The 26,586-nt window shown below is 64.0% G+C and overlaps 2 protein-coding genes across 4 annotated transcripts; one reads left to right on the top strand and one right to left on the bottom strand.

The window, feature by feature from the left end:
- Positions 1–353: 353 nt before the first annotated feature.
- Positions 354–13,426, bottom strand: LOC119566762. Its single transcript, XM_043547414.1, has 5 exons — positions 13,361–13,426; positions 13,023–13,259; positions 5,692–5,793; positions 1,069–1,194; positions 354–892 (listed from the first exon to the last, which is right to left on the bottom strand). Exons 1-5 carry the CDS (start codon positions 13,424–13,426, stop codon positions 752–754), a joined length of 672 nt encoding a protein of 223 aa, XP_043403349.1. The 3' UTR covers positions 354–751.
- A 212-nt stretch (positions 13,427–13,638) lies between these two features.
- Positions 13,639–26,523, top strand: CHKB (choline kinase beta). Of its 3 annotated transcripts, none has more exons than XM_037889507.2 (11): positions 13,639–13,872; positions 15,684–15,792; positions 20,027–20,140; positions 20,518–20,651; positions 21,135–21,239; positions 21,743–21,801; positions 22,153–22,240; positions 22,560–22,668; positions 23,967–24,073; positions 24,409–24,490; positions 25,218–26,523. In XM_037889507.2, exons 1-11 carry the CDS (start codon positions 13,691–13,693, stop codon positions 25,272–25,274), a joined length of 1,146 nt encoding a protein of 381 aa, XP_037745435.1. In that variant the 5' UTR covers positions 13,639–13,690; the 3' UTR covers positions 25,275–26,523. The 3 variants fall into 3 exon arrangements, with proteins under 3 accessions (XP_037745435.1, XP_037745436.1, XP_043377951.1); XM_037889508.2 differs by having other exon boundaries at positions 13,640–13,867; positions 21,120–21,239; XM_043522016.1 differs by having other exon boundaries at positions 13,642–13,867.
- The last annotated feature ends 63 nt before the right edge of the window (positions 26,524–26,586 follow it).

Here is a 26,586-nt window from a genome sequence, read left to right as displayed (position 1 = left end):
GCTGCTGTCACCCTGTGAGGCTTTGGGGGCAACCTGGGGACTCCCTGCCCGCTCTGCATGCAGCCCCCCATGGACTCAATGGCTGAGGAAGGGCCCTGGATGCAGAGCGGAGGGTCCCCCTCGGGGGCCTGAGAATGTATATCCTGGTTTGTACTTTACAGACTCTCTTGGATCCAGACTCCCTCTGCCAGGGTCCTTTTCGAGTGAGGCAGGGTGGACACTTGCTCGAGGCCACAAAGGGAGGCAGGGGCAGGCACAGAACCCAGGTGTCCTGGCTCTCAGTGGCAGGACTCCTACCCCAGCAGCCACCAGGCTCCCCACTGGTTATTTCAGCTCAAGCAAGAAGACAGATCTGTTGTACCAGGGTGGTTTATTAAGGACAGGGAGCCCCTCCTCAGGCCCCTTGTCCCAGGTAAGGTGGGCATGGGGTCCACCTTGCTGAAGGAGACTCCCCCCATAACACCACCTCATGCAGACAGGCTGAGGAGGGGAGGGGAGTCCCCGCTAACCCAGCTGCAGGGTTGGGGAAGAGCAGTATCTGTGGCCCTGCCACAAGAACGAGCAGAGGGAGATGAGGGCAGAGGACTCTTGCTTCATCCCTCGGAGGTCGCATTCTTTCCCAGTCTCGGGGGCGGAAGGTTTACCTCCCTGTGCCCCAGGGGCAGGAATCCCCATCAGGTTGCATGTAGCTGATGAGTGGGGTGTAGGCTAGGAAGTGGGGGGCAAAGACAATGAGCAGGGGCGCAGGTTCCTAGGTGGGACTCCCTCCTGCTAGGAGAAGGTCTAGGTAGGCCCCAGCGACCAGATCCTCCTCCTGGACCCCCAGCTCCTCCATCAGCCTCCGGGCCACCCGCTCGCCGTCCTCGGGGCTCTGCTGCTCACTCAGCACCACCTGCAGAGGGCACACAGGGCTCGGGTCAGAGCAGGGTGGCAGGGAAATCCCCTGGAGGGAGAGCAGCACTCCACCCCAGAGACAGCTGCATTCCGATAGCAGGCGAGGTGACCCCTTCACAGCCCGTGGGGTGAAATGCAGGATCCAGTGCCTGGCCTGGCCTCACTGTCGCTCACCTCCAGCTCCAGGAAATCACCCAGCCCTTCCACACGGTCCAAGTGCACGCGGGTCTGTCCCACCATGTAGAGACGACGCTCCTTCTTCACCACGCCCTGCACTCCAAGCGCCTCTGACAACACAGCCTGCAGAGACATCAGGGCCGGGACAGATCAGCCAGCTGCCCCCTCCCCCCAGTTCTCTCTCCCCCGGTCCATGAGCTGACGTCCCTATGACACTGCCTGGGGCCACCACAGGCTCAGCATGAAGGGACTGGCCCCTGGCCATCCCTCCGACCTGCCTGGGTCCCAGCCTCACCTACCAGGGAGCGTTGGACTCATCTGTTGGTCCAAGGGGCCATGGCCAGGGCCCTCGGGGTTTTCCCTGCAGCACTGTGATCCCAGGCAGGGCTGGCAGGAATCCATCTCCTCTGTGATCTGGAGCATCCCAGCAGAGGTGCGGCAGCTCTTACCACGGGGTTGGCTGCGTGGACGGGGGCAGCCAGAGTTACGGGGAGGGACTCTTACCACCAGACCCAATGGTCCAGTGGGAGGGTCTGTCCAGCACCATGCCTGCAAAGGGAAATGGTGTCCCACTGATCTACTACAATTCTCCGGACATCTCAGTGAAGTGGGGGGCGAAGCAGCACTGGCTGACATAACTGGGTTAGATTCCCAAAAGCCTTTGACAAGATCCCTCCAAAGAGGCTCATTATGTGGTGGGAAGCAAAGCTACTGTCACAGATCAGAACTGGCCCAGAGAGAGAGAAACAAAGAGCAGTGTGAAACAGGCCATTTTCATCCCGTCAGAAGATGGGAAGAGGGGCCTCACAGGTCTTTACTAGGTTCCATGTTTATTTATTACCAATCTGGAAAGGGAGTGAGCAGCGAGGTGGCAAAGTTTGCAGAGGACACAACATTCGGGACCAGAGAGGACTGTGAAAAACCAAATCCAAGCAAGCCAGGGAAAGGGCAACACTGTGGTTGATGAAATTCAGCGTCAGTAAGTGCAAAGTAATGCACATTGGAGGGGAAATTTAAACCACTCACATACCTTACAGGAACCTAATTCAACTGTACCAGCTCAAGAAAGGGGCCTAAGCATCAGTGCAGACAGTTCAATAGAGACCTCTGCTCAATCCGTGGTCAAAAAAGCACACAAGCTGTGGGGATGCACTTGGCATGGGATGGAAAGGGAGACGAAGTTCAGTCTGGTGCCTGCCTATAAATCAGGAGTGCAGCCTCATCTGGATACTGCATGCAGGACGCGTCTGCCCAGATGACACAGAAAGGACCATAGCAATCATCTAGTGTGAGCTCCTGTATAACACAGGCCATGGAACTTCCCCACATAATCCCTGTTTGAACTAGAGCAGATCTGTTAGAAAACATCCAGTCACAGCAATGTAGGGCTGGAAAGGACCTCGAGAGGCCATCTTGTCCAGCCCCCCGCACCAAGGCAAGACCAAGTGACCCTAGAGCCCCCTGACAGGCGTTTGTTCAGCTTGTTCTTAAAACCCTCCAGTGACACGGATTCCACAACCTCCCTTGGGAGCCTGTTCCGGAGCTTCCCTGCCCTGAGAGTCAGAGAGTTTCTGCTAATATCTGACCTAACTCTCCCCTGCTGCACATTAAGCCCATTGCTGCTTGTCCTGCCTTCAGTGGACATGGAGGCAATTGATCATCGTCCTCTTTATACCAGCACTTGACATTTTTGTAGGCTGTCCTCAGGTCCCCCCTCAGTCTCTTTTCTCAGGACTAAATGTCCCCAGTTTGTTTGACCTTTCCCCATGGCTCAGGTTCTCTAAACCTTTCATCATTTCTGTTGCTCTCCTCTGGACTCTCTCCAGTTGGTCCCCATCTTTCCTAAAGTGCGGCGCCCAGCCCTGGACACCGAATCCAGCTGAGGCCTCCCCAGTGCCAAGCAGAGCGGGACAGTTACCTCCTGTGACTGATGTACCACACTCCTGTTAATACGGCCCCGGATGACATTATTCCTCTTCGCAACCGCATCACATTGTTGACTTGTATTCAATCTGTGCTCCACCAGAACCCCCAGCTCCTTGGCAGCAGTTCTGACACCTACCCATCATTCCCCATTTTGTGGCTGAACATTTGATTTTTCCTTCCTCAGCGTAGTGCTTTGCACTTGTCTTTACTGAATTTCATCCTGGTAATTTCAGACCAGTTCTCCAACTTTTCAAGGTCATTTTGAATTCTACTCCAGCCCTCCAAAATGTTAGCAACCTCTGCCAGGTTGATGTAATCTCCAAATTTTATAAGCATCCTTTCCATCTTATTATTCAAGTCAGTTATGAAGATATTGAACAGTACTGAACCCAGAATAGACAATCTTGATTTAAAAACTGCCAGTGATGGAGAATCCACTACCACCTTTGGTAAACTGTTCCAATGGTTAATGACCCTCACTCTTAAAAAGCTATGCCTCATTCCCAGTCTTCGTCTAGCTTCAACTTCTAGCCACTCGATCATGTCAGAGCTTTTTCTTCTAGACTGAAGAGCCCATATGCCCCACGTATGTAATTTACAGACTGTGATCAAGTTACCCCTTAACCTTCTCTTTATTACGATAAACACCTGTCAGGAATCGGGGCCTGCATCAGCTCCGATCTCCAGGCAACCGAATGAGCACAGCTGGCCTGACGGGCAGGAAGCGTCAGCAGACTAGCTCTCTAGCCCAGCAGCAGTTCAGTGACTACTCAAAGATTCACCCATGACTGTGACAGCCCCTATGATTGCCGGTTCACAGCACTGCCTCGCTCCCGGTAACCTGTCTCTGAACCTGGGCTCCGACATCTGACCCCTGACTCTGGCTCTAATCATCAGGCCTCACTGGCCATATCCAGGTCTCTGAGTCTATCACTCTAAGGCAGGTTTTCTAATCCTTTAATCATCCTCGTGGCTCTTCTCTGAACCCTCTCCAATGATCAACATCCTTCTTGAAGTGTGGGCACCAGAACAGGATTCCAGCAGCGGTTGCACCAGTGCCAAATATAGAGGTAAAATGACCGCTCTGCTCCTGCTTGAGATTCCCCTGATTATGCACCCCAGAATCCCACTAGCTCTTCTGGATCCTGCATTGCACTGGGACCCCATGTTGAGCAGATTTTCCACCACGATCCTAAATCCCCGCTTCCCAGGACAGAGTCCCCCATCCTGTAAGCGTGGCCTGCGTTGTTTGTTCCGAGATGTACACGCTTACATTTAGCTGTATTAAAATGCATACTGCTTGCTTGCGCCCAGTTTACCAAGCAATCCAGACTGGTTTCAGTGACCTGTCCTCTTCATTATTGATCACCGCCCAATTTTTGTGTCATCTGCAATCTCTATCAGCAATGATTTTATGTTTTCTTCCAGGTCACTGATAAAAATGTTAAATAGCATAAGGCCAACAACCGATCCCTGCAGGACCCCACCAGAAACAGTCCCACTCAATGAGCCTCATTTACAATTACACATTGAGACCTAAAAAGAAAAGGAGTACTTGTGGCACCTTAGAGACTAACCAGTTTATTTGAGCATGAGCTTTCGTGAGCTACAGCTCACTTCATCCGATGAAGTGAGCTGTAGCTCACGAAAGCTCATGCTCAAATAAACTGGTTAGTCTCTAAGGTGCCACAAGTACTCCTTTTCTTTTTACGAATACAGACTAACATGGCTGTTACTCTGAAACCTGACATTGAGACCTGTCCGCCAGTTTTTAATCCATTTCATGTTACCGGGCATTGCAGAACTAGAGGGGTTCACAGAAGAGAGACCAGGATGATCAAGGACTTCAACAAACCCTCACATGAAGCGAGATTGAACAGATTGGGATTGTTACCTGGGAGAAGGGACATGGTTAAAAAAAAAAAAAGGTCTCGAGAAGGGAGATTGTGAGTTTCCGTTCTCCGTCTCAGCACAAGAACAAGGGGATGAGCACTGAAACTGGAAGATGGCAAATTCAAAATGGATAAAAAGAAATACTTTTCCTGCCACACAAATACAACACATGTAACTAGATTGTGGAACTCACGGCCACTGGTGAGGCCAAGAGCTTCGCAAAAGTCAAAGAAGGATTGGACACTGATACGGGTAACAAGACTGTCCACTTAGAATAGTTAATGCCACAAACAATTCCGGATCGGACACTGAACATCCTATTTCAGGGCTTTAGTCAAACTAATGGTTAGAGAGCAGGGTTAGATTTAATGTGAGGGCAAATTATCCCACATCTTCTACTGCAAGGTTCTTAGCCCTAGTCTACATTTCAACAGTTCACATAGGTACGGCACTCCCACCCGAGTGCCGCAGCTAGGCTAACAGCTAAATCGACAGAAGAATTCTTCCATCGACTTAGTTGCTGTCACTTGGAGAGGTGGCCTACAGCAGGGGACTAACCCTTCCGTCACTCTAGTCTGCGTCTGTGCGTGGCTGCGGTGCTGTGGCCATGCTCCTGTAGTGTTCCTAGTGTAGACATGGCCTTACTCCTTCCTTTGCGGGGTCTGGCACTGGCCACTGTTAGAAACAAACACTGGACCAGAGAAGCCTGGGGGCTTCTCCAGCCTGCTCAGACCGATGTTCCTGGGAGAAGGGCTGTGTGCACCTGTGTGCAGACGATCTCAGGCGGGGAAAGGCTCTTACCACCAGGCCTGCAGGGTCGGCTGTGGGGGAGATGGAGTAATGAGAAAGTTTGGGACCTTCAGAGTCAGGACACTCATAAAATATCAGCTGCCCCTGGCCATCCTGAAAAGGAAACGGAGAAGGGCGTCAGCGCCGGAGGTGGCTGCCCGGTTCCCTGGCCCGCAGGCCAACAACCCACAAACTCGAGCGAGTTCAGGAGAGGCCCAGAAACGCTCTGGGGACGGAGGGAGCAACTAAGGAAGAGACGAAAGGCAGATCTGTCTGTTTGGCTCAGACATGCTGGTGGGGACCCAAGAACACCCCTGCAGTTATACAAGGGCGTGAGCCCCATCGAGCGAGCTCCAGGCCGTGTCACCAGTGGAATCGGCAGGGCAGGGCCAGAGGGTTGAGTCTGTAGGAAATGGGTCTACGTTAGCAGAGGTTTGCTAGTAAGTTCCTGGTTGTACAGGTGTAGCGCCCTTGGCAAACCCCGCTGCTAGTGCGGCCCAGCATACACCGGCACACGAGCGCCGCCCGCTTCCCGCCGCAAAACAAGCTAGGGAGAGAGAAGGCCCTTGATGCCAGGGTAACTGCAGCAGGGCTTGGGCCGACACAAAGACGCCCTCACCTCCCTGGGGATTACTGCTCTGGCTCAAGTGTGCAGCACCCAGCCAGCCCCACACTCCGCACGCCCCGCAGAACGGGACAGCAGGGACCGGGGACGCATGGGAAAGGAGCTGCCAACCCCCTGGGATGGGACAGCAGGGGCCGGGAGAGGCTGTCCTCCCTGGCCATCCTGCGGGATGCGCCGAGCAGAACCCGCAGCCTGCAGAGCCAGCCCCGGGGCTGGGGATTGGGATGCAGGAGGGGGCAGGCTCAGGGCTGGGGGGCAGGCTCTGGGAGCGAGTTGGGGGGCAGGAGGGGCAGGCTGGGGGCGGGGCTCTGGGAGGGAGTTGGGGGGCAGGAGGGGCAGGCTGGGGGCGGAGCTCTGGGAGGGAGTTGGGGGGCAGGAGGGGCAGGCTGGGGGCGGAGCTCTGGGAGGGAGTTGGGGGGCAGGAGGGGCAGGCTGGGGGCGGAGCTCTGGGAGGGAGTTGGGGGGCAGGAGGGGGCAGGGCTGGGGGCGGGGCTCTGGGAGGGAGTTGGGGGGCAGGAGGGGCAGGCTGGGGGCGGAGCTCTGGGAGGGAGTTGGGGGGCAGGAGGGGGCAGGGCTGGGGGCGGGGCTCTGGGAGGGAGTTGGGGGCAGGAGGGGGCAGGGCTGGGGGCGGGGCTCTGGGAGGGAGTTGGGGGGCAGGAGGGGGCAGGGCTGGGGGCGGGGCTCTGGGAGGGAGTTGGGGGGCAGGAGGGGGCAGGCTGGGGGTGGGGCTCTGGGAGGGAGTTGGGGGGCAGGAGGGGCAGGCTGGGGGTGGGGCTCTGGGAGGGAGTTGGGGGGCAGGTTCAGGGCTGGGGGTGGGGCTCTGGGAGGGAGTTGGGGGCAGGAGGGGCAGGCTGGGGTGGGGCTCTGGGAGGGAGTTGGGGGCAGGAGAGGGCAGGGCTCTGGGAGGGAGTTGGGGGGCAGGTTCAGGGCTGGGGTGGGGCTCTGGGAGGGAGCAGGGCTGGGATGGGGCTCTGGGAGGGAGTTGGGGGCAGGAGGCGGCAGGGCTGGGGGTGGGGCTCTGGGAGGGAGCTGGGGGGCAGGAGGGGCAGGCTGGGGGTGGGGCTCTGGGAGGGAGTTGGGGGGCAGGAGGGGCAGGCTGGGATGGGGCTTTGGGAGGGAGTTGGGGGGCAGGAGGGGGCAGGCTGGGATGGGGCTTTGGGAGGGAGTTGGGGGGCAGGAGGGGGCAGGCTGGGGGTGGGGCTCTGGGAGGGAATTGGGGGGCAGGAGGGGGCAGGCTGGGGGTGGGGCTCTGGGAGGGAGTTGGGGGGCAGGAGGCGGCAGGGCTGGGGGTGGGGCTCTGGGAGGGAGTTGGGGGGCAGGAGGGGCAGGCTGGGGGTGGGGCTCTGGGAGGGAGTTGGGGGGCAGGAGGGGGCAGGCTGGGGGTGGGGCTCTGGGAGGGAGTTGGGGGGCAGGAGGGGGCAGGCTGGGGGTGGGGCTCTGGGAGGGAGTTGGGGGGCAGGAGGGGGCAGGGCTGGGGGTGGGGCTCTGGGAGGGAGTTGGGGGGCAGGAGGGGCAGGCTGGCATGGGGCTTTGGGAGGGAGTTGGGGGGCAGGAGGGGGCAGGCTGGGGGTGGCGCTCTGGGAGGGAGTTGGGGGGCAGGGCTCTGGGAGGGAGTTGGGGGGCAGGAGGGGGCAGGCTGGGGGTGGGGCTCTGGGAGGGAGTTGGGGGGCAGGAGGGGGCAGGCTGGGGGTGGGGCTCTGGGAGGGAGTTGGGGGGCAGGAGGGGGCAGGGCTGGGGGCGGGGCTCTGGGAGGGAGTTGGGGGGCAGGAGGGGGCAGGGCTGGGGGCGGGGCTCTGGGAGGGAGTTGGGGGGCAGGAGGGGGCAGGGCTGGGGGCGGGGCTCTGGGAGGGAGTGGGGGGCAGGAGGGGGCAGGCTGGGGGTGGGGCTCTGGGAGGGAGTGGGGGGCAGGAGGGGCAGGCTGGGAGTGGGGCTCTGGGAGGGAGTTGGGGGGCAGGAGGGGCAGGCTGGGGGTGGGGCTCTGGAGGGAGTTGGGGGGCAGGTTCAGGGCTGGGGGTGGGGCTCTGGGAGGGAGTTGGGGGCAGGAGGGGCAGGCTGGGGTGGGGCTCTGGGAGGGAGTTGGGGGCAGGAGAGGGCAGGGCTCTGGGAGGGAGTTGGGGGGCAGGTTCAGGGCTGGGGTGGGGCTCTGGGAGGGAGCAGGGCTGGGATGGGGCTCTGGGAGGGAGTTGGGGGGCAGGAGGCGGCAGGGCTGGGGGTGGGGCTCTGGGAGGGAGCTGGGGGGCAGGAGGGGCAGGCTGGGGGTGGGGCTCTGGGAGGGAGTTGGGGGGCAGGAGGGGGCAGGCTGGGATGGGGCTTTGGGAGGGAGTTGGGGGGCAGGAGGGGGCAGGCTGGGATGGGGCTTTGGGAGGGAGTTGGGGGGCAGGAGGGGGCAGGCTGGGGGTGGGGCTCTGGGAGGGAATTGGGGGGCAGGAGGGGGCAGGCTGGGGGTGGGGCTCTGGGAGGGAGTTGGGGGGCAGGAGGCGGCAGGGCTGGGGGTGGGGCTCTGGGAGGGAGTTGGGGGGCAGGAGGCGGCAGGGCTGGGGGTGGGGCTCTGGGAGGGAGTTGGGGGGCAGGAGGGGGCAGGGCTGGGGGTGGGGCTCTGGGAGGGAGTTGGGGGGCAGGAGGGGGCAGGGCTGGGGTGGGGCTCTGGGAGGGAGTTGGGGGGCAGGAGGGGGCAGGGCTGGGGGTGGGGCTCTGGGAGGGAGTTGGGGGGCAGGAGGGGGCAGGGCTGGGGGTGGGGCTCTGGGAGGGAGTTGGGGGGCAGGAGGGGCAGGCTGGGATGGGGCTTTGGGAGGGAGTTGGGGGGCAGGAGGGGGCAGGCTGGGGGTGGCGCTCTGGGAGGGAGTTGGGGGGCAGGGCTCTGGGAGGGAGTTGGGGGGCAGGAGGGGGCAGGCTGGGGGTGGGGCTGTGGGAGGGAGTTGGGGGGCAGGAGGGGGCAGGCTGGGGGTGGGGCTCTGGGAGGGAGTTGGGGGCAGGAGGGGGCAGGGCTGGGGGTGGGGCTCTGGGAGGGAGCTGGGGGCGGGGCTCTGGGAGGGAGTTGGGGGGCAGGAGGGGCAGGCTGGGGGCGGAGCTCTGGGAGGGAGTTGGGGGGCAGGAGGGGGCAGGGCTGGGGGCGGGGCTCTGGGAGGGAGTTGGGGGCAGGAGGGGGCAGGGCTGGGGGTGGGGCTCTGGGAGGGAGTTGGGGGGCAGGAGGGGGCAGGGCTGGGGGCGGGGCTCTGGGAGGGAGTGGGGGGCAGGAGGGGGCAGGGCTCTGGGAGGGAGTGGGGGGCAGGAGGGGCAGGCTGGGAGTGGGGCTCTGGGAGGGAGTTGGGGGGCAGGAGGGGCAGGCTGGGGGTGGGGCTCTGGGAGGGAGTTGGGGGGCAGGTTCAGGGCTGGGGGTGGGGCTCTGGGAGGGAGTTGGGGGCAGGAGGGGCAGGTTGGGGTGGGGCTCTGGGAGGGAGTTGGGGGCAGGAGAGGGCAGGGCTCTGGGAGGGAGTTGGGGGGCAGGTTCAGGGCTGGGGTGGGGCTCTGGGAGGGAGCAGGGCTGGGATGGGGCTCTGGGAGGGAGTTGGGGGGCAGGAGGCGGCAGGGCTGGGGGTGGGGCTCTGGGAGGGAGCTGGGGGGCAGGAGGGGCAGGCTGGGGGTGGGGCTCTGGGAGGGAGTTGGGGGGCAGGAGGGGGCAGGGCTGGGGGTGGGGCTCTGGGAGGGAGTTGGGGGCAGGAGGGGGCAGGGCTGGGGGTGGGGCTCTGGGAGGGAGTTGGGGGCAGGAGGGGGCAGGGCTGGGGGTGGGGCTCTGGGAGGGAGTTGGGGGGCAGGAGGGGCAGGCTGGGATGGGGCTTTGGGAGGGAGTTGGGGGGCAGGAGGGGGCAGGCTGGGGGTGGGGCTCTGGGAGGGAGTTGGGGGGCAGGGCTCTGGGAGGGAGTTGGGGGGCAGGAGGGGGCAGGCTGGGGGTGGGGCTCTGGGAGGGAGTTGGGGGCAGGAGGGGGCAGGGCTGGGGGTGGGGCTCTGGGAGGGAGTTGGGGGCAGGAGGGGGCAGGGCTGGGGGTGGGGCTCTGGGAGGGAGTTGGGGGCAGGAGGGGGCAGGGCTGGGGGTGGGGCTCTGGGAGGGAGTTGGGGGCAGGAGGGGGCAGGGCTGGGGGTGGGGCTCTGGGAGGGAGTTGGGGGGCAGGGCTCTGGGAGGGAGTTGGGGGGCAGGTTCAGGGCTGGGGGTGGGGCTCTGGGAGGGAGTTGGGGGCAGGAGGGGCAGGCTGGGGGTGGGGCTCTGGGAGGGAGTTGGGGGGCAGGTTCAGGGCTGGGGTGGGGCTCTGGGAGGGAGTTGGGGGGCAGGAGGGGCAGGCTGGGGGTGGGGCTCTGGGAGGGAGTTGGGGGGCAGGAGGGGGCAGGCTGGGGGTGGGGCTCTGGGAGGGAGTTGGGGGGCAGGAGGGGGCAGGCTGGGGTGGGGCTCTGGGAGGGAGTTGGGGGCAGGAGGGGGCAGGGCTGGGGGTGGGGCTCTGGGAGGGAGTTGGGGGCAGGAGGGGGCAGGGCTGGGGGTGGGGCTCTGGGAGGGAGTTGGGGGGCAGGAGGGGCAGGCTGGGGGTGGGGCTCTGGGAGGGAGTTGGGGGGCAGGAGGGGGCAGGGCTCTGGGAGGGAGTTGGGGGGCAGGTTCAGGGCTGGGGGTGGGGCTCTGGGAGGGAGTTGGGGGGCAGGTTCAGGGCTGGGGGTGGGGCTCTGGGAGGGAGTTGGGGGGCAGGAGGGGGCAGGGCTCTGGGAGGGAGTTGGGGGGCAGGTTCAGGGCTGGGGGTGGGGCTCTGGGAGGGAGTTGGGGGGCAGGTTCAGGGCTGGGGGTGGGGCTCTGGGAGGGAGTTGGGGGGCAGGAGGGGCAGGCTGGGGGTGGGGCTCTGGGAGGGAGTTGGGGGGCAGGAGGGGCAGGCTGGGGGTGGGGCTCTGGGAGGGAGTTGGGGGGCAGGTTCAGGGCTGGGGGTGGGGCTCTGGGAGGGAGTTGGGGGCAGGAGGGGCAGGCTGGGGTGGGGCTCTGGGAGGGAGTTGGGGGGCAGGCTGGGGGCGGGGCTCTGGGAGGGAGTTGGGGGGCAGGAGGGGGCAGGCTGGGGGCGGGGCTCTGGGAGGGAGTTGGGGGGCAGGTTCAGGGCTGGGGGCGGGGCTCTGGGAGGGAGTTGGGGGGCAGGAGGGGCAGGCTGGGGGTGGGGCTCTGGGAGGGAGTTGGGGGGCAGGAGGGGGCAGGGCTCTGGGAGGGAGTTGGGGGGCAGGTTCAGGGCTGGGGGTGGGGCTCTGGGAGGGAGTTGGGGGGCAGGAGGGGCAGGCTGGGGGTGGGGCTCTGGGAGGGAGTTGGGGGGCAGGAGGGGCAGGCTGGGGGTGGGGCTCTGGGAGGGAGTTGGGGGGCAGGAGGGGCAGGCTGGGGGTGGGGCTCTGGGAGGGAGTTGGGGGGCAGGAGGGGCAGGCTGGGGGTGGGGCTCTGGGAGGGAGTTGGGGGGCAGGAGGGGCAGGCTGGGGGTGGGGCTCTGGGAGGGAGTTGGGGGGCAGGAGGGGCAGGCTGGGGGTGGGGCTCTGGGAGGGAGTTGGGGGGCAGGTTCAGGGCTGGGGGCGGGGCTCTGGGAGGTAGTTGGGGGGCAGGAGGGGCAGGCTGGGGGTGGGGCTCTGGGAGGCAGTTGGGGGGCAGGAGGGGGCAGGCTGGGGGGGGGCTCTGGGAGGGAGTTGGGGGGCAGGAGGGGGCAGGCTGGGGGTGGGGCTCTGGGAGGCAGTTGGGGGGCAGGAGGGGGCAGGCTGGGGGCGGGGCTCTGGGAGGGAGTTGGGGGGCAGGAGGGGCAGGCTGGGGGTGGGGCTCTGGGAGGGAGTTGGGGGGCAGGAGGGGGCAGGCTGGGGGCGGGGCTCTGGGAGGGAGTTGGGGGGCAGGAGGGGGCAGGGCTCTGGGAGGGAGTTGGGGGGCAGGTTCAGGGCTGGGGGCGGGGCTCTGGGAGGGAGTTGGGGGGCAGGAGGGGCAGGCTGGGGGTGGGGCTCTGGGAGGGAGTTGGGGGGCAGGAGGGGCAGGCTGGGGGTGGGGCTCTGGGAGGGAGTTGGGGGGCAGGAGGGGACAGGGCTGGGGGCGGGGCTCTGGGAGGGAGTTGGGGGGCAGGAGGGGACAGGGCTGGGGGCGGGGCTCTGGGAGGGAGTTGGGGGGCAGGAGGGGACAGGGCTCTGGGAGGGAGTTGGGGGGCAGGAGGGGCAGGCTGGGGGTGGGGCTCTGGGAGGGAGTTGGGGGGCAGGAGGGGGCAGGGCTCTGGGAGGGAGTTGGGGGGCAGGTTCAGGGCTGGGGGTGGGGCTCTGGGAGGGAGTTGGGGGGCAGGAGGGGCAGGCTGGGGGTGGGGCTCTGGGAGGGAGTTGGGGGGCAGGAGGGGGCAGGGCTCTGGGAGGGAGTTGGGGGGCAGGTTCAGGGCTGGGGGTGGGGCTCTGGGAGGGAGTTGGGGGGCAGGAGGGGCAGGCTGGGGCCGGGGCTCTGGGAGGGAGTTGGGGGGCAGGAGGGGGCAGGGCTCTGGGAGGGAGTTGGGGGGCAGGAGGGGCAGGCTGGGGCCGGGGCTCTGGGAGGGAGTTGGGGGGCAGGAGGGGGCAGGGCTCTGGGAGGGAGTTGGGGGGCAGGAGGGGGCACGTCCCTGGGGCCCCTGGGGCGGGGTGGGGGGCCGGGGGCTCCACGCGCTGCCGGGTCCCGCCGCGGGCGGCCAATGGGAGCTGCGGAGGCGGCGCGGTGGCACGCGGGGCGGGGGCGCGCGCTGACCGTTACCCCCCCCCCGGCTCGCACCCCGCAGTCGCGCAGCTTGAGGCGGCCGCGCGGCGCGCGCAGGAAGGTGTCGGTCTGGGTGAGCGCGCGGCCCGCGCCCCCGCTGAGCCGCTCGGCGACGCGCTCCGCGCGCGCGCCTTGAGCTCCACGTTCCGCGGCATCCTGCGGCGCCTCGCCTCTCCCGCGGCGCACTGGCCGCGCTGCCCTAGCCCCGGGACTCTCGGTCCTGATTGGCTGTCACTGGCAAAGGCTCCGCGGCGATTGGCTGATTCAGGCTTCCCCTTCCGGGCTCGTCTCGCCAATCACAACGGTGAGTCCGCGAGCCTCGCTGACACCAGACCAATCGCGCTGCCAGCGGCGCCGCGAGGACAGGGCGCTGATTGGCGGAACGTGCGACCCATGAAGGCGGCAGGCGGCGCGGCGATTGGCGGAGGCCGGCGGGGGCGGGCGGCGATTGGCGGAGGCGGAGCCGGGCCGGCGGCGATTGGCGGAGGCCGGCGGGGGCGGGCGGCGATTGGCGGAGGCGGAGCCGGGCCGGCGGCGATTGGCGGAGGCCGGCGGGGGCGGGCGGCGATTGGCGGAGCCGGGCCGGCGGCGATTGGCGGAGGCCGGCGGGGGAGGGCGGCGATTGGCGGAGCCGGGCCGGCGGCGAGCTGGCGCTGGCGATGGAGGCGGAGGACCCCGGCGCGCGCTGCCCGGGCGATGGCGAGTGCGCGGGGCCCGGCTCCCCCCGCGGCCCCGCCGTGCCCGGCCACACCCGGCTCCGCGCCTTCCTGTGGTGCCGCGAGTTCCTGGCCGGCGCCTGGAAGCTGCTCGAGCCCGAGGAGCTCGGCATCAGCCCGGTCAGGTACCGGGGCGGGGCGGGGTCCGGTCCGGGAGCCCGACCGGGGGGGCGGGGCCTGGGCTGGGCGGGGCCGGGAGCCGGACCGGGCGGGGTGGCTGGTGGGGGCGGGGCCTGGGCTGGGCGGGGCCGGGAGCCGACGGGGCGGGGCCTGGGCTGGGCTCCAGTGGGGGGCGTGGCGGGGGCGGGCGGGGGCTGGGGGGGGTGGAGCGCAGGGAACGGGGTGGTTGGAAGCGGGGCTGGGGTGTGTCCGAGGCAGCGATCAGCCGGGTACCGGGTCTCCGAGCCAGCACTGCCGGGTAGTCATTAGGGTCCAGAGTTAACGCCCCTCTCCGGGCTGGGGGGCGCAGGAGCCGGGAGCCAGACTGGGCGGGGTGGCTGGTGGGGGTGGGGCTGGGGGGGTGGAGCGCAGGGAATGGGGTGGTTGGAAGCGGGGGCCGGGGTGTGTCCGAGGCAGCAATCAGCCGGGTAATGGGTCTCCGAGCCAGCACTGCCAGGTAGTCATTAGGGTCCAGAGTTAACGCCCCTCTCTGGGCTGGGGGGTGCAGGAGCCGGGAGCCGGACCAGGCGGGGTGGCTGGTGGGGGGCTGGCCTGTGGGGGGCGGGGTTGGGGGGGTGGAGCGCAGGGAACGGGATGCTTGGAAGTGGGGTCCGGGGTGTGTCCGAGGCAGCGATCAGCCGGGTAATGGGTCTCCGAGCCAGCACTGCCGGGTAGTCATTAGGGTCCAGAGTTAACGCCGCTCTCCGAGTTCCGGGGCGGGCTCGGGCAGACCCTGGGTCGCGCTGGCAGGTGGGGCGACAGGCCTGCGGCGTTTCCGGTGACCGCGCAGCGTCTGGAGCCTGGTTGTGGGGCGAGGGGCCCACCTCTCGGGTGGGCTGTTGCTGCAACGCCCCCAGGAAAGCTGCCTTGGCGCAGACCCCTAATGTGGATGTGCTGCACCCCCATTAAACCTGGCTTGTCATCGCGCCGGGGCTCCGCTGGCGAGGGGGGAACCCACGGGCCACACGGGCCGTGTCCTTAGCTGGGCCTGGGGGTGCCTCTGCCGGGCGGAGACCTGTGCAGGGCGCCCTCCCGCTCGCGGCCCTGGCTGGGTGCGGGGCAGCTGGAGATGAGCGTCTCCGAGCGCCCGCCTGCGAGCTTTGCCCCCGCTCGGTGCCCGAGTCCCTGCTGCCAGCCCAGCCCAGCCACAAGGCTCAGAGGGGCGCGAAGGTCCCAGTGCGGCTCCTGCTACCCCCCGCCCCCCCGTCCTGGCTCCGCAGCTCCTCTGCCCCCCCGCCTCGCAGGGGCTCCTCTCTCGCATGCCCGGGGCTCCTGGATCATCCCCTGAACGTGCCCTGGGGCCTGGTCTGGCGTAGCGCGCGCAGCTAGGCTTTGGGAAGCAGACCCGTGCCTGCCGCCCGGGCCGAGGCTGGTATGAGCCTGAGAGGGACGGAAGGGGGGTACTCCCTGTCCCCTCGCTCTGGGGCAGGCCCAGGGCCATGCTGGAGTTCCCAGCAGGGTGCTGTCCTGGGCACAGCTGCGGTCCTGAGGGGGCCTGTGCCCAGGTCTCTCTCCATGCAGGCATAGGAGCCTGGGGCTCTGGGGCACACGCAGCCGGCCCCTCGGCCACTGGAGGGGCCCGGTTCACGCCCACGGCAGGATCTGGGCAGGAGCTCGCTTGTGTGGGCTGAGGCTGAACTGGCCAGGGAGGGATCCACAAGCCTTCCGGGCTGTGCTCCGTCTCCTGGCCTGGCCAGTGCTGCCCCCCAGCGCCTGGGCTGCGTCCCAGCGCACCGGGCCCCGTGGCGTCTGATCTGGGCTCTGCTTCCCTTTGCAGTGGGGGGCTCAGTAACCTGCTGTACAAATGCAGCCTCCCGGACCACATCCTGAGCGTGGGCGATGAGCCTCGGCAGGTGCTCCTGCGCGTCTACGGGGCCATTCTGCAGGTGAGGCTCCCCCGCCTGGCAGCAGGGCACAGGGGTGGGGGGGACCAGGGACCCACCGAACGGCTTCCTGTGCTGCATGTGATGGCCTGGCTGGGGTCAGTGTGTGGGTGAACTGGCCCCACCCCACCTCGTCAGCAACCGGCTCCCTGGCAGCCACGCACTGGGCCAGCTGTGCCCCCTGTCACCGGCCAGCTGTCGGGGTTATGCAGGCCTCTGCAGGGAGTGTAATCCACCGCCCTGCGATGAGGGCCCAGGTCAGCCCTGCCCCCTCCCAGCTGTGCCAGTGCCCCACAGCCCCCACCCGCAGCCCCCTGCCCCCCAGCTCTGCCAGTGCCCCATAGTCCCCACCTGCAGCCCCCTGCTATCCCAGCTCTGCCCCCCAGCTCTGCCAGTGACCCACAGTCCCCACTCATAGAATCATAGAATATCAGGGTTGGAAGGGACCTCAGGAGGTCACCTAGTCCAACCCCCTGCTCAAAGCAGGACCAATCCCCAATTAAATCATCCCAGCCAGGGCTTTGTCAAGCCTGACCTTAAAAACTTCTAAGGAAGGAGATTCCACCACCTCCCTAGGTAACGCATTCCAGTGTTTCACCACCCTCCTAGTGGAAAAGTTTTTCCTAATATCCAACCTAAACGTCCCCCACTGCAACTGGAGACCATTACTCCTTGTCCTGTCATCTGCTACCACTGAGAACAGTCTAGAGCCATCCTCTTTGGAACCCCCTTTCAGGTAGTTGAAAGCAGCTATCAAATCCCCCCTCATTCTTCCCTTCCGCAGACTAATCAATCCCAGTTCCCTCAGCCTCTCCTCATAAGTCATGTGTTCCAGTCCCCTAATCATTTTTCTTGCCCTTTGCTGGACTCTCTCCAATTTATCCACATCCTTCTTGTAGTGTGGGGCCCAAAACTGGACACAGTACTCCAGATGAGGCCTCACCAATGTCGAATAGAGGGGGACGATCACGTCCCTCGATCTGCTCGCTATGCCCCTACTTATACATCCCAAAATGCCATTGGCCTTCTTGGCAACAAGGGCACACTGCTGACTCATATCCAGCTTCTCGTCCACTGTAACCCCTAGGTCCTTTTCCACAGAACTGCTGCCTAGCCATTCGGTCCCTAGTCTGTAGCTGTGCATTGGATTCTTCCGTCCTAAGTGCAGGACCCTGCACTTATCCTTATTGAACCTCATCAGATTTCTTTTGGCCCAATCCTCCAATTTGTCTAGGTCCCTCTGTATCCTATCCCTGCCCTCCAGCGTATCTACCACTCCTCCTAGTTTAGTATCATCCGCAAATTTGCTGAGAGTGCAATCCACACCATCCTCCAGATCATTTATGAAGATATTGAACAAAACCGGCCACAGGACCGACCCCTGGGGCACTCCACTTGACACCGGCTGCCAACTAGACATGGAGCCATTGATCACTACCCGTTGAGCCCGACAATCTAGCCAACTTTCTACCCACCTTATAGTGCATTCATCCAGCCCATACTTCTTTAACTTGCTGACAAGAATACTGTGGGAGAACGTGTCAAAAGCTTTGCTAAAGTCAAGAAACAATACATCCACTGCTTTCCCTTCATCCACAGAACCAGTAATCTCATCATAGAAGGCGATTAGATTAGTCAGGCATGACCTACCCTTGGTGAATCCTTGCTGACTGTTCCTGATCACTTTCCTCTCATGTAGGTGTTTCAGGATTGATTCTTTGAGGACCTGCTCCATGATTTTTCCAGGGACTGAGGTGAGGCTGACTGGCCTGGAGTTCCCAGGATCCTCCTTCTTCCCTTTTTTAAAGATTGGCACTACATTAGCCTTTTCCCAGTCACCTGGGACTTCCCGCGTTCGCCACGAGTTTTCAAAGATAATGGCCAATGGCTCTGCAATCACATCCGCCAATTCCTTTAGCACTCTCGGATGCAACTCGTCCGGCCCCATGGACTTGTGCACGTCCAACTTTTCTAAATAGTCCCTAACCACCTCTTTCTCCACAGAGGGCTGGCCATCTACTCCCCATGTTGTGATGCCCAGCGCAGCAGTCTGGGAGCTGACCTTGTTCGTGAAGACAGAGGCAAAAAAAGCATTGAGTACATTAGCTTTTTCCACATCCTCTGTCACTAGGTTGCCTCCCTCATTCAGTAAGGGGCCCACACTTTCCTTGGCTTTCTTCTTGTTGCCAGCATACCTGAAGAAACCCTTCTTGTTACTCTTGACATCTCTTGCTAGCTGCAGCTCCAGGTGCGATTTGGCCCTCCTGATTTCATTCCTACATGCCCGAGCAATATTTTTATACTCTTCCCTGGTCATATGTCCAACCTTCCACTTCTTGTAAGCTTCTTTTTTATGTTTAAGATCCGCTAGGATTTCACCATTAAGCCAAGCTGGTCGCCTGCCATATTTACTATTCTTTCGACTCATCGGGACGGTTTGTCCCTGTAACCTCAACAGGGATTCCTTGAAATACAGCCAGCTCTCCTGGACTCCTTTCCCCTTCATGTTAGTCCCCCAGGGGATCCTACCCATCCGTTCCCTGAGGGAGTCGAAGTCTGCTTTCCTGAAGTCCAGGGTCCGTATCCTGCTGCTTACCTTTCTTCCCTGTGTCAGGATCCTGAACTCAACCAACTCATGGTCACTGCCTCCCAGATTCCCGTCCACTTTTGCTTCCCCCACTAATTCTTCCCTGTTTGTGAGCAGCAGGTCAAGAAAAGCTCCCCCCCAGTTGGCTCCTCTAGCACTTGCACCAGGAAATTGTCCTCTACGCTTTCCAGAAACTTCCTGGATTGTCTATGCACCGCTGTATTGCTCTCCCAGCAGATATCAGGAAAATTAAAGTCACCCATGAGAACCAGGGCATGCGATCTAGTAGCTTCTTCGAGTTACCGGAAGAAAGCCTCATCCACCTCATCCCCCTGGTCCGGTGGTCTATAGCAGACTCCCACCACGACATCACTCTTGTTGCTCACACTTCTAAACTTAATCCAGAGACTCTCAGGTTTTTCTGCGGTTTCGTACCGGAGCTCTGAGCAGTCATACTGCTCCCTTACATACAGTGCTACTCCCCCACCTTTTCTGCCCTGCCTGTCCTTCCTGAACAGTTTATATCCATCCATGACAGTACTCCAGTCATGTGATTTATCCCACCAAGTCTCTGTTATTCCAATCACGTCATAATTCCTTGACATCACCAGGACCTCCAGTTCTCCCTGCTTGTTTCCAAGGCTTTGTGCATTCGTATATAAGCAGTATATAGCCCCCTGCTATCCCAGCCCTGCCCCCCAGCTCCACCAGTGCCCATAGTCCCCACCTACAGCCCCGTCCTCCCAGCTCTGCCAGTGCCCCATAGTCCCCCCCTGCAGCCCCCTGCTATCCCAGCCCTGCCAGCACCCCAGAGTCCCAGCCTGCAGCCCCCTGCTAACCCAGCCCTGCCCCCAGCTCTGTCAGTACCCCAAAGTCCCCACCTGCAGCCCCCTGCTAACCCAGCCCTGCCCCCAGCTCTGCCAGTACCCTGGAGTCCCCACCTGCAGCCCCCAGCTCTGCCAGTACCCTGGAGTCCCCACCTGCAGCCCCCTGCCCCCCAGCTCTGCCAGTGACCCACAGTCCCCACTCATAGCCCCCTGCTATCCCAGCCCTGCCCCCCAGTTCTACCAGTGCCCGTAGTCCCCACCTACAGCCCCGTCCTCCCAGCTCTGCCAGTGCCCCATAGGCCCCCCCCGCAGCCCCCTGCTAACCCAGCCCTGCCCCCGCTCTGCCAGTACCCTGGAGTCCCCACCTGCAGCCCCCTGCTATCCCAGCCCTGCAGATCCCTCAGGGCTAGAGAAATGGCTCTGTGCAGCTTGCTGCTGCTGGGTGCTGACTCTGGGGAGCTTTTTGCACAGGACAGCGAAGGGTTCAAGGCTGAGGGGGTTAATGCCATCCTCCCTTCTCTGGTGGGCTTCTCAGACCCTCGAGGGGCCCCTCCCATGGGTGGTGGGGGTTCCTTTGTGAGGTTCCCCATGACTGTGCATTGGGGTGGGCTGTGGATTGTGGGTTTGCTGCCTCCCCACCCTGGCATCAAGCAGCATCTTGGGGTCACTCCCCCCCATATTGTGCAGGGTTAGGGGGATCCCAGGGTTACTGCCCCACACCCTGCACAATCTGAGGGGGAGGGGCACTCAGGGTCACGGCCCCTTCCCCGACTGCACAGATTTGGGGGTGGCTGCCCCTCACCCATGCCTTCTGTCTCTGCAGGGCGTGGACTCGCTGGTTCTGGAGAGCGTGATGTTTGCCATCCTGGCAGAGCGGGCGCTGGGGCCGCGGCTCTACGGGGTCTTTCCCCAGGGGCGGCTGGAGCAGTACATTCCGGTACGGGCCTCGCTGGGTGGCCTACCCTCTACCCTTCCCCCATGCAGGATGCCTGGCCCCCAACGGGCTGGCCAGAGTACCTCCCTGCCTGAGTTCAAGGGCTGGTGGGGTCCAAGTGGTTCTTCCTCCGTGGCCCCAGATGGCTGCTGCGCATGGCAGGTGCCTGGCGGTGCCCCGGCTCTGTGCCCCTCCTGGCCAGCTTGCTCCTTTGTGCTGTCGCTTGGCTCAGACCTGTGGGCTCCCGGGGGCGCTGAGAGGGCTCTGTCCCTCCCCCGGCTCTGGAGGCCCCGTGCCAGGCCAAGCGAGTCCCGGAATCCCTGCCGCCCCCATCCCATTCCCTGGAGGCCAGGTGTCTCATGCCTGCCGCGTGTCCCCAGAGCCGGCGTCTGTGCACAGAGGACCTGCAGGACCCCGACATCTCCAGGGAGATAGCGATGAAGATGTCCCGCTTCCACGGCATGGTGATGCCCTTCAACAAGGAGCCCAAGTGGCTGTTTGGGACCATGGAACGGTAACACCTGCCCTAGCACTGCTCTGGGGTACTCTGGCCTGTGGGCTGCAGGGGGGCAGCACCAGCTGCGTCCCCCTGGGGGGGACCCTTCCCCTGCAGGAATGGGGGCCTGGATTGTGCCTGGGAAGGAGTCACCTCCCATCACTTTGCAGTAATAGTTCTGAGGGGAGTGCACCCCCACCCCGGTGCAGGGTCTCTGCCCATAGGTGTCCTCTGCCATGGAGCCAGGAGGGAGAATAATGGGCCCTGTCTTGCTGTGAGTGAAGGGGCCCCTCCACATCTCACTGCTGGGGTGGGGGACTGCGTGACGGGGTGTCTCCCCATCTCACTGCTCCCAGGGGAGGCAAGTTCGGGGGGGGGGGGCTCATGGAGGAGGGGAGTGAGTGTTGGGGGAATTCCCATCTCACTGCTCCTGGGGGTGGGGGGTCTCCCTTGCTCCCAGGGGGCCTTGCCCTGCGGAGGTGACAGGACCCTGCGCTCTAGGTACCTGAAGCAGATTGCCGAGCTCACCTTCCCTCAGGAAGCCCAGCGGAAGTTGTTCAACCAGCTCAAAGCCTATAACCTGCAGAAGGAAATGGGGAGCCTCAGGTGAGCGCAGGGCCCGAGGGGCCCCATAGACACGTGGGGGTCGGGGAGGACGAACTGCCGTAGGGGCTGGGCAGAAAGGTGCCGCCCCAGCCCCGCAGGGGTGCCTCTCGCTGCTGGTTCCTGCTAGCTCTGCACTGCAACAGGCCCATGGGCTCACCCCCCGTCTCCCATCCTGCTCCGGCTCCCCCGTGGTCGGCTCCAGCTCCCCTCCCTGTGCCCGCGGTCGGCTCCGGCTCCCCTCCCTGTGCCCGCGGTCGGCTCCGGCTCCCCTCCCTGTGCCCGCGGTCGGCTCCGGCTCCCCTCCCTGTGCCCGCGGTCGGCTCCGGTTTTCCTACCCAGAGGTGGGCGGGTCTCTGCCCGGCACCGCGAGTGGCAGAAGCTAGAAGCATCAGAGCCCGCTCTCCTTGGGGCTCCCTCTCGCAGCGCACCCTGCTGGAGAGGCCTGGGGGAGTGGGAACGATGAAGCAGGCTGTCTACTGATGTCTCTCTCCCCTGAATTCCAGGGAGCTGCTGGAGTCCACGCCCTCCCCTGTGGTCTTCTGCCACAATGATGTGCAGGAAGGTGAGTGGCAGGGGGTGAGATGGACCCATTGTCTGTTGGCAGTCGCCATTGCCAGCCGGAATAGCCCAGCCTTGGACCTGCTGGGGCCTGAGCCACCACTACAGTGTGGCTCCCCTCCCCACAGCCTCTCTGGGGTTAGGTCGGGGGGACCTCGCTGGCCTGAGCGCAGCTTGTCCCGGGGAGCAGCCTGAGCCCTGCCTGCGGGCCAGTCCTGCTTCGGCTCCGGGGCAGGGCTACATGGGACCTGAGGGGCTCCCCCAGCTCCGACTCCTCCACCCTGCCTGTGTCGCTTCCCCCAGCCGCTGCAGGCTCCCCAAGGCAGCTGCTCTCACCTGTCCTGCCCCTTTCCAGGGAACATCCTGCTGCTGGCTGGGCGCGAGTCACACCCCAGCGACAAGCTGATGCTGATTGACTTTGAATACAGCAGCTACAACTACAGGTGGGTGATGGGAGGCGGGGTCGGCCGTGGGGAGCGGAGCTAATGGGGGGCAGGGTGGGTGTGGTGCCGAGCCGTAAGCTGGTGTGTATAGGACATCCACTGCTCAGCTCGGTGCTCTCCCTGGGCCATGCGACCCACGCGGGGCTGTCAGGCCGGCTCTGAGGACAGCTGTCCGGCCTGGTGCTCTCCCTGGGCCATGCGACCCATGCGGGGCTGTCGGGGCAGCTCTGCTGCGGATGCCCGGTGGGGTGAGGTCGGGGTCGCGAGGAGGCTGGAACCCTGTGAGCATGGAAGCTCCTAACCCCCCCTCTCCCTGCAGGGGCTTTGACATTGGCAATCACTTCTGTGAGTGGGTGTACGACTACACCCACGACACGTGGCCCTTCTACCAGGCCTCCATGGAGAACTACCCCACGCGTCAGCAGCAGGTAATGGCCGCCTGGCTGGGGGAGCCCCTGGGGAGGCCGGAGAGCAGGCGCGTAGGCAGGCAGTGAGTCCGATCCTTGCCAGGCTGCTGCCCTGTGGGGTGAGGTGCTTGCGCTCTGGTTGGTGGGGCTGTAGCTGTTGGGATTGTTGCTGGGTGTTGGGCCCCTTTCTGAGCCCCCTGCCCCGGGGAGCTCCCCTACTCCCCCTGGGGGAATTCTGTGCCAAAAACTTAAAAATTCTGTGCAGAATATTTTAAAATTCTGCAAAATTCTGCATATTTTGTTTGTCAAAGTAACATAGTATAATCACGCCAGTTTCAGTTAATTTGGTAATTGATTTCAGAATACCTGTCAGCAATTGTCTGTAACAGTACAGACAACAAAAAACCTTCAAGAAATGTTTCTTGACAAATAGATCCTCACTAGGCATGTTAATACAGACCTTTGAGTAATTCATTTCTACTGTAATACAGAATCGGATTCCCACCCCCCTCAGAAGCTGAGCAAAGGCTGGGGAGAGACGGGGTAACGGAGGAGCTGAGGGAGAAGGCAGGAGCCTGGGAATGAACCTGGAGGGTTGGTGGGTGTGGCTGGGAGAAGTATGGAACAGGGGGTTGTTTTTGTTTTTTTTTTTTTTTTTTTTTTTTTTTGGGCTGGGGGGACGGGATTGTTAGTAAGTTGGGGAGCCTACCCCGTGCAGGCCCTGGCTGATCCCTCGCCTCTTCCATTCAGCCAGGAACATCTGCCCCCATCCCCTTGTGGCCCTGTACTCTCCACTCCCATTCAGCCCCTGGGTCAGTGCTGTCACCCCACTAGCTCCTGTGCCCCCACCCTAGTCTGTCCCCCCCACTAGCCCTTCTGAATCTATGTGGCCACCCGCAGCCCTGTGTGCCCCGTGCTGTGCCCCTCCCAATATCCCATGCCTCCTCGCCTGGCCCCATGGGCAGGGCGCTGTGAGGAATGCAGCCTCTTCACCTCCCTCTCTGTAGCGGGCTGCTCCGGCCCTGAGTCAGCTGCCCTCTCTTCTGGGTCCACAACAGTTTCTGGTGCATAAAAGGGGTAACTGCAGCACCTCCCCAACAGAATTTATACTTTTGTGGGGAGGAAAAAAAAAATCTGTGGGGGACATGAATTCTGTGCATGCGCAGTGGTGCAGAATTCCCCCAGGAGCACCCAACTCACTCTGGGCCTCGCCCAGATGGGCAGGGAGGCAGAGCCCTGGTTTCCCCATCCCCTGCACACCCCAGCTCCCCATCCTGCGTTTGGGGCCTCAGGCTGAGACTTGCTCGCCCTGCCTGCAGCTGCATTTCATCCGGCACTACCTGTGGGAGGACTCGGTGCGGCGCGGGGACACCACGCAAGAGGAGCAGGCCCGCATCGAGGAGGAGATGCTCACCGAGATCAGCCGGTGAGTGAATGACCGGGGGCGGCAAGGGGAGACCCCCACCCCTGTTTCCCCCACACAGAGCGGGTGTAGGGGGCTGGCACGGGGGGACCCCCACCCTGCTGCCCTCCCCAAGGGCAGATCTTCTCTTTAAAGAGCCCTTCAGCACAGTCAGGCATCCGTTGCAGGCTCCTTCTCCCAGCCTTGCTGCCCAGCCTGGGGGTGCCTGAGGGGCTCTGAAAGGGGAGCCAGGTGCCCTGGGGACTGGGGAGGCTGTGCAGGCTTGGGGTGGAGTCTGGGACGTGGCACAGTGGGGGGTCTCTCCCAGCGTCTCCCCAACGGCTGCTCTCTCCCCTCAGGTTTGCTCTGGCCTCTCACTTCTTCTGGGGCCTCTGGTCCATCCTGCAGGCGAAGATTTCCACCATTGAGTTCGGCTACCTGGTGAGCACAGGGCACGGGTGACCCTGCCCCTTGGCTCCTACAGGGCACTGCCCAGGGCTGCCTGCTGAGACAGGGCACAGGTCAGGGGGCCCAGCCTGGCAGCCTGGATTCAGCGTCCTGAGGGGCGTCTGTCCTAAACTGTCCCTTTGCAGAGGACGGGAGGGACCTGCCCAGCTGAGCACTGTGGGTACCTGCTGCCTCCCTGTGCCTGGCCGTCAGTGCGACTGCACGTGGGGTCCTTATGTTCTGGTTCTGCCCCCACAGCCGGGGGGCTCCATGGGGTGACTGGGCTCCCCTGCCCCCATGGCTGGGGGTCTGTGTGGGGTGACTGGGCTCCCCTGCCCCCATGGCTGGGGGTCTGTGTGGGGTGACTGGGTTCCCCTGCCCCCACGGCTGGGGGTCTGTGTGGGGTGACTGGGTTCCCCTGCCCCCACAGCTGGGGGGCTCCGCGGGGTGTGAAGTTACTGGGCTCCCCTGCCCCCATGGCTGGGGGGCTCTGTGGGGATCCCTGTTCTGGCCCTGCCCCAACGTCTGGGGGGCTCCATGGGATGATTGGTCTCCCCTGTCCCTACGGCTGGGGGGCTCTGAGGGGATCCCTGTTTTGGCCCTTCCCCCACAGCTTGGGGGCTCCATGGGATGACTGGTCTCCCCTGTCCCCACGGCTGGGGGGCTCTGAGGGGATCCCTGTTCTTGCTCTGCACCAGCCTGATGCTGTCTCCCTGCCCAGGATTACGCGCGGTGCCGTTTCGAGGCCTACTTCCAGCAGAAGGCGCAGTGCCTGTGACCAGCCCGGCTCTGCCTGCCCCGCGCTCGCCTGCCTCCCGCCTTAGGACCCCGGCCTCGCCGTGCTGCAGACATGTGGGGCCTGGCTGGAGCAGCAGAGTGGCCCCTCCCCGGCCAAGGGACAGCAGCTGGCAAGGACCCCAAGGGACCAACGCCCCCAGACCAGCCTCCATTGCCCCCCGGGTGGGGGCGGGGGGGCTGCCCTGGCTGGCCAGTGAGCAGCGGTGGGTTCTGGGGGTCTGGCTCACTCCAGGGCAGGGATCTCCTTGCAGGGTGTTTGGGGGCAGGGCTGGGCTGTCGGGGCAGGGAAACGGTTAATGTTCCGGTTTGGGGAGTGAAGGCATGGGCTGCCCTCCCGCAATGTGTGTGAGGATCCCCACCCTCTCCAGGGTGGGTTGTGTGGGGCCGGCTCCCCCTGTACCGCCTCTCCTCACTGCCCGTTGTCGGATGGTTCTGTGTGGCCATGGGGGTCCCGCTGAGCAGGGCGGCTGCAGCCTCGGTCCCCTCCCTGGGGCAGGAGGGGCTCAGCTCCCCGGGTTCCCTTCGAGTGCACTGGGGGCTGTGCTGGGCATGTACAGGGGTCTCCGCTCTGGGAGATGGGGCCTGGGAGCTGAATGTGCTACACGGGCATTTGCCTCTGCCCCACGGTTCTGTCCTTGCGTCTCTGCCTCCCCTGGCCTGGGGCGCTACCCAGCTCTGCCCCCCCACCCTTCTGCCCCAGTGCCCTTCCTGCACCCCACACACCCGCTTCCTGCAGGTGTGGGGGGCCTGGGGCTCCGGCCTGCTGATGTAACCTGGGCTCTGCGAGCGTGGGCTGCATGGGGGAGACCTGGATGCTCTGCCCCTGCCCCCGGCAGAGCCCCTCCTGCTGGCCCCTTTTCTGGAGAAGCAGGGGGAGTTTGTAGGTGTGTGGCCAGCCCGGGATGCTGCCCCCGCAGGCAGTGCTGGCCTGGCTCCAGCGCCGCTCACGGGATGAAGGTGGCAGCTGCTGGCAATGGGGTGTGGGCTCTAGCAGGGTCCCCTGCTCCGGCTGGGGGAGTTGGTGGGGGCCACCTCTTGCAGCCCTGCCCCAGAGCGCCTCCCTGCCTGGGCCCTGTGACCGGGGCTCTGCACTCGCTTTCTCTGCCAGTCCCCAGCATCTGCTGCTGCTGCCCCCTTGGAGCCGAGCCCGAGCCCCCGGGCGGGGCCCTCCACTGCCTAGCAAGAGACTGTGAACTCTGCACTCAGACCAATAAATGCCTGGCACTGTCTGCCTGTGTGTGTGTGTCTGTCCCTCCTGCTCTGGGCACTCAGCGTCTCTGCCTGGGTCTGTC

This window comes from Chelonia mydas, chromosome 1 (genome assembly GCF_015237465.2).
Source record: "Chelonia mydas isolate rCheMyd1 chromosome 1, rCheMyd1.pri.v2, whole genome shotgun sequence".
Classification (NCBI taxonomy): Eukaryota; Metazoa; Chordata; order Testudines; family Cheloniidae; genus Chelonia; species Chelonia mydas.
Note: the sequence above shows the minus strand (reverse complement) of the source record. Positions and strands in the feature narration are given on the sequence as shown.

Excerpts from the sequence above, each read along its gene's own strand:
- LOC119566762 (XM_043547414.1), bottom strand. The coding sequence starts at position 13,426 with ATGGGTCGCACGTTCCGCCAATCAGCGCCCTGTCCTCGCGGCGCCGCT. Across the intron at positions 5,794-13,022 it reads GAGCCGGGGGGGGGGTAACG|GATGGCCAGGGGCAGCTGAT; the intron begins GTCAGCGCGCGC and ends TTTCCTTTTCAG. Across the intron at positions 1,195-5,691 it reads CCGACCCTGCAGGCCTGGTG|GCTGTGTTGTCAGAGGCGCT; the intron begins GTAAGAGCCTTT and ends ATGTCTCTGCAG.
- CHKB (XM_037889507.2), top strand. The coding sequence starts at position 13,691 with ATGGAGGCGGAGGACCCCGGCGCGCGCTGCCCGGGCGATGGCGAGTGC. Across the intron at positions 15,793-20,026 it reads TCTACGGGGCCATTCTGCAG|GGCGTGGACTCGCTGGTTCT; the intron begins GTGAGGCTCCCC and ends CTGTCTCTGCAG. Across the intron at positions 22,669-23,966 it reads ACCCCACGCGTCAGCAGCAG|CTGCATTTCATCCGGCACTA; the intron begins GTAATGGCCGCC and ends CCCTGCCTGCAG.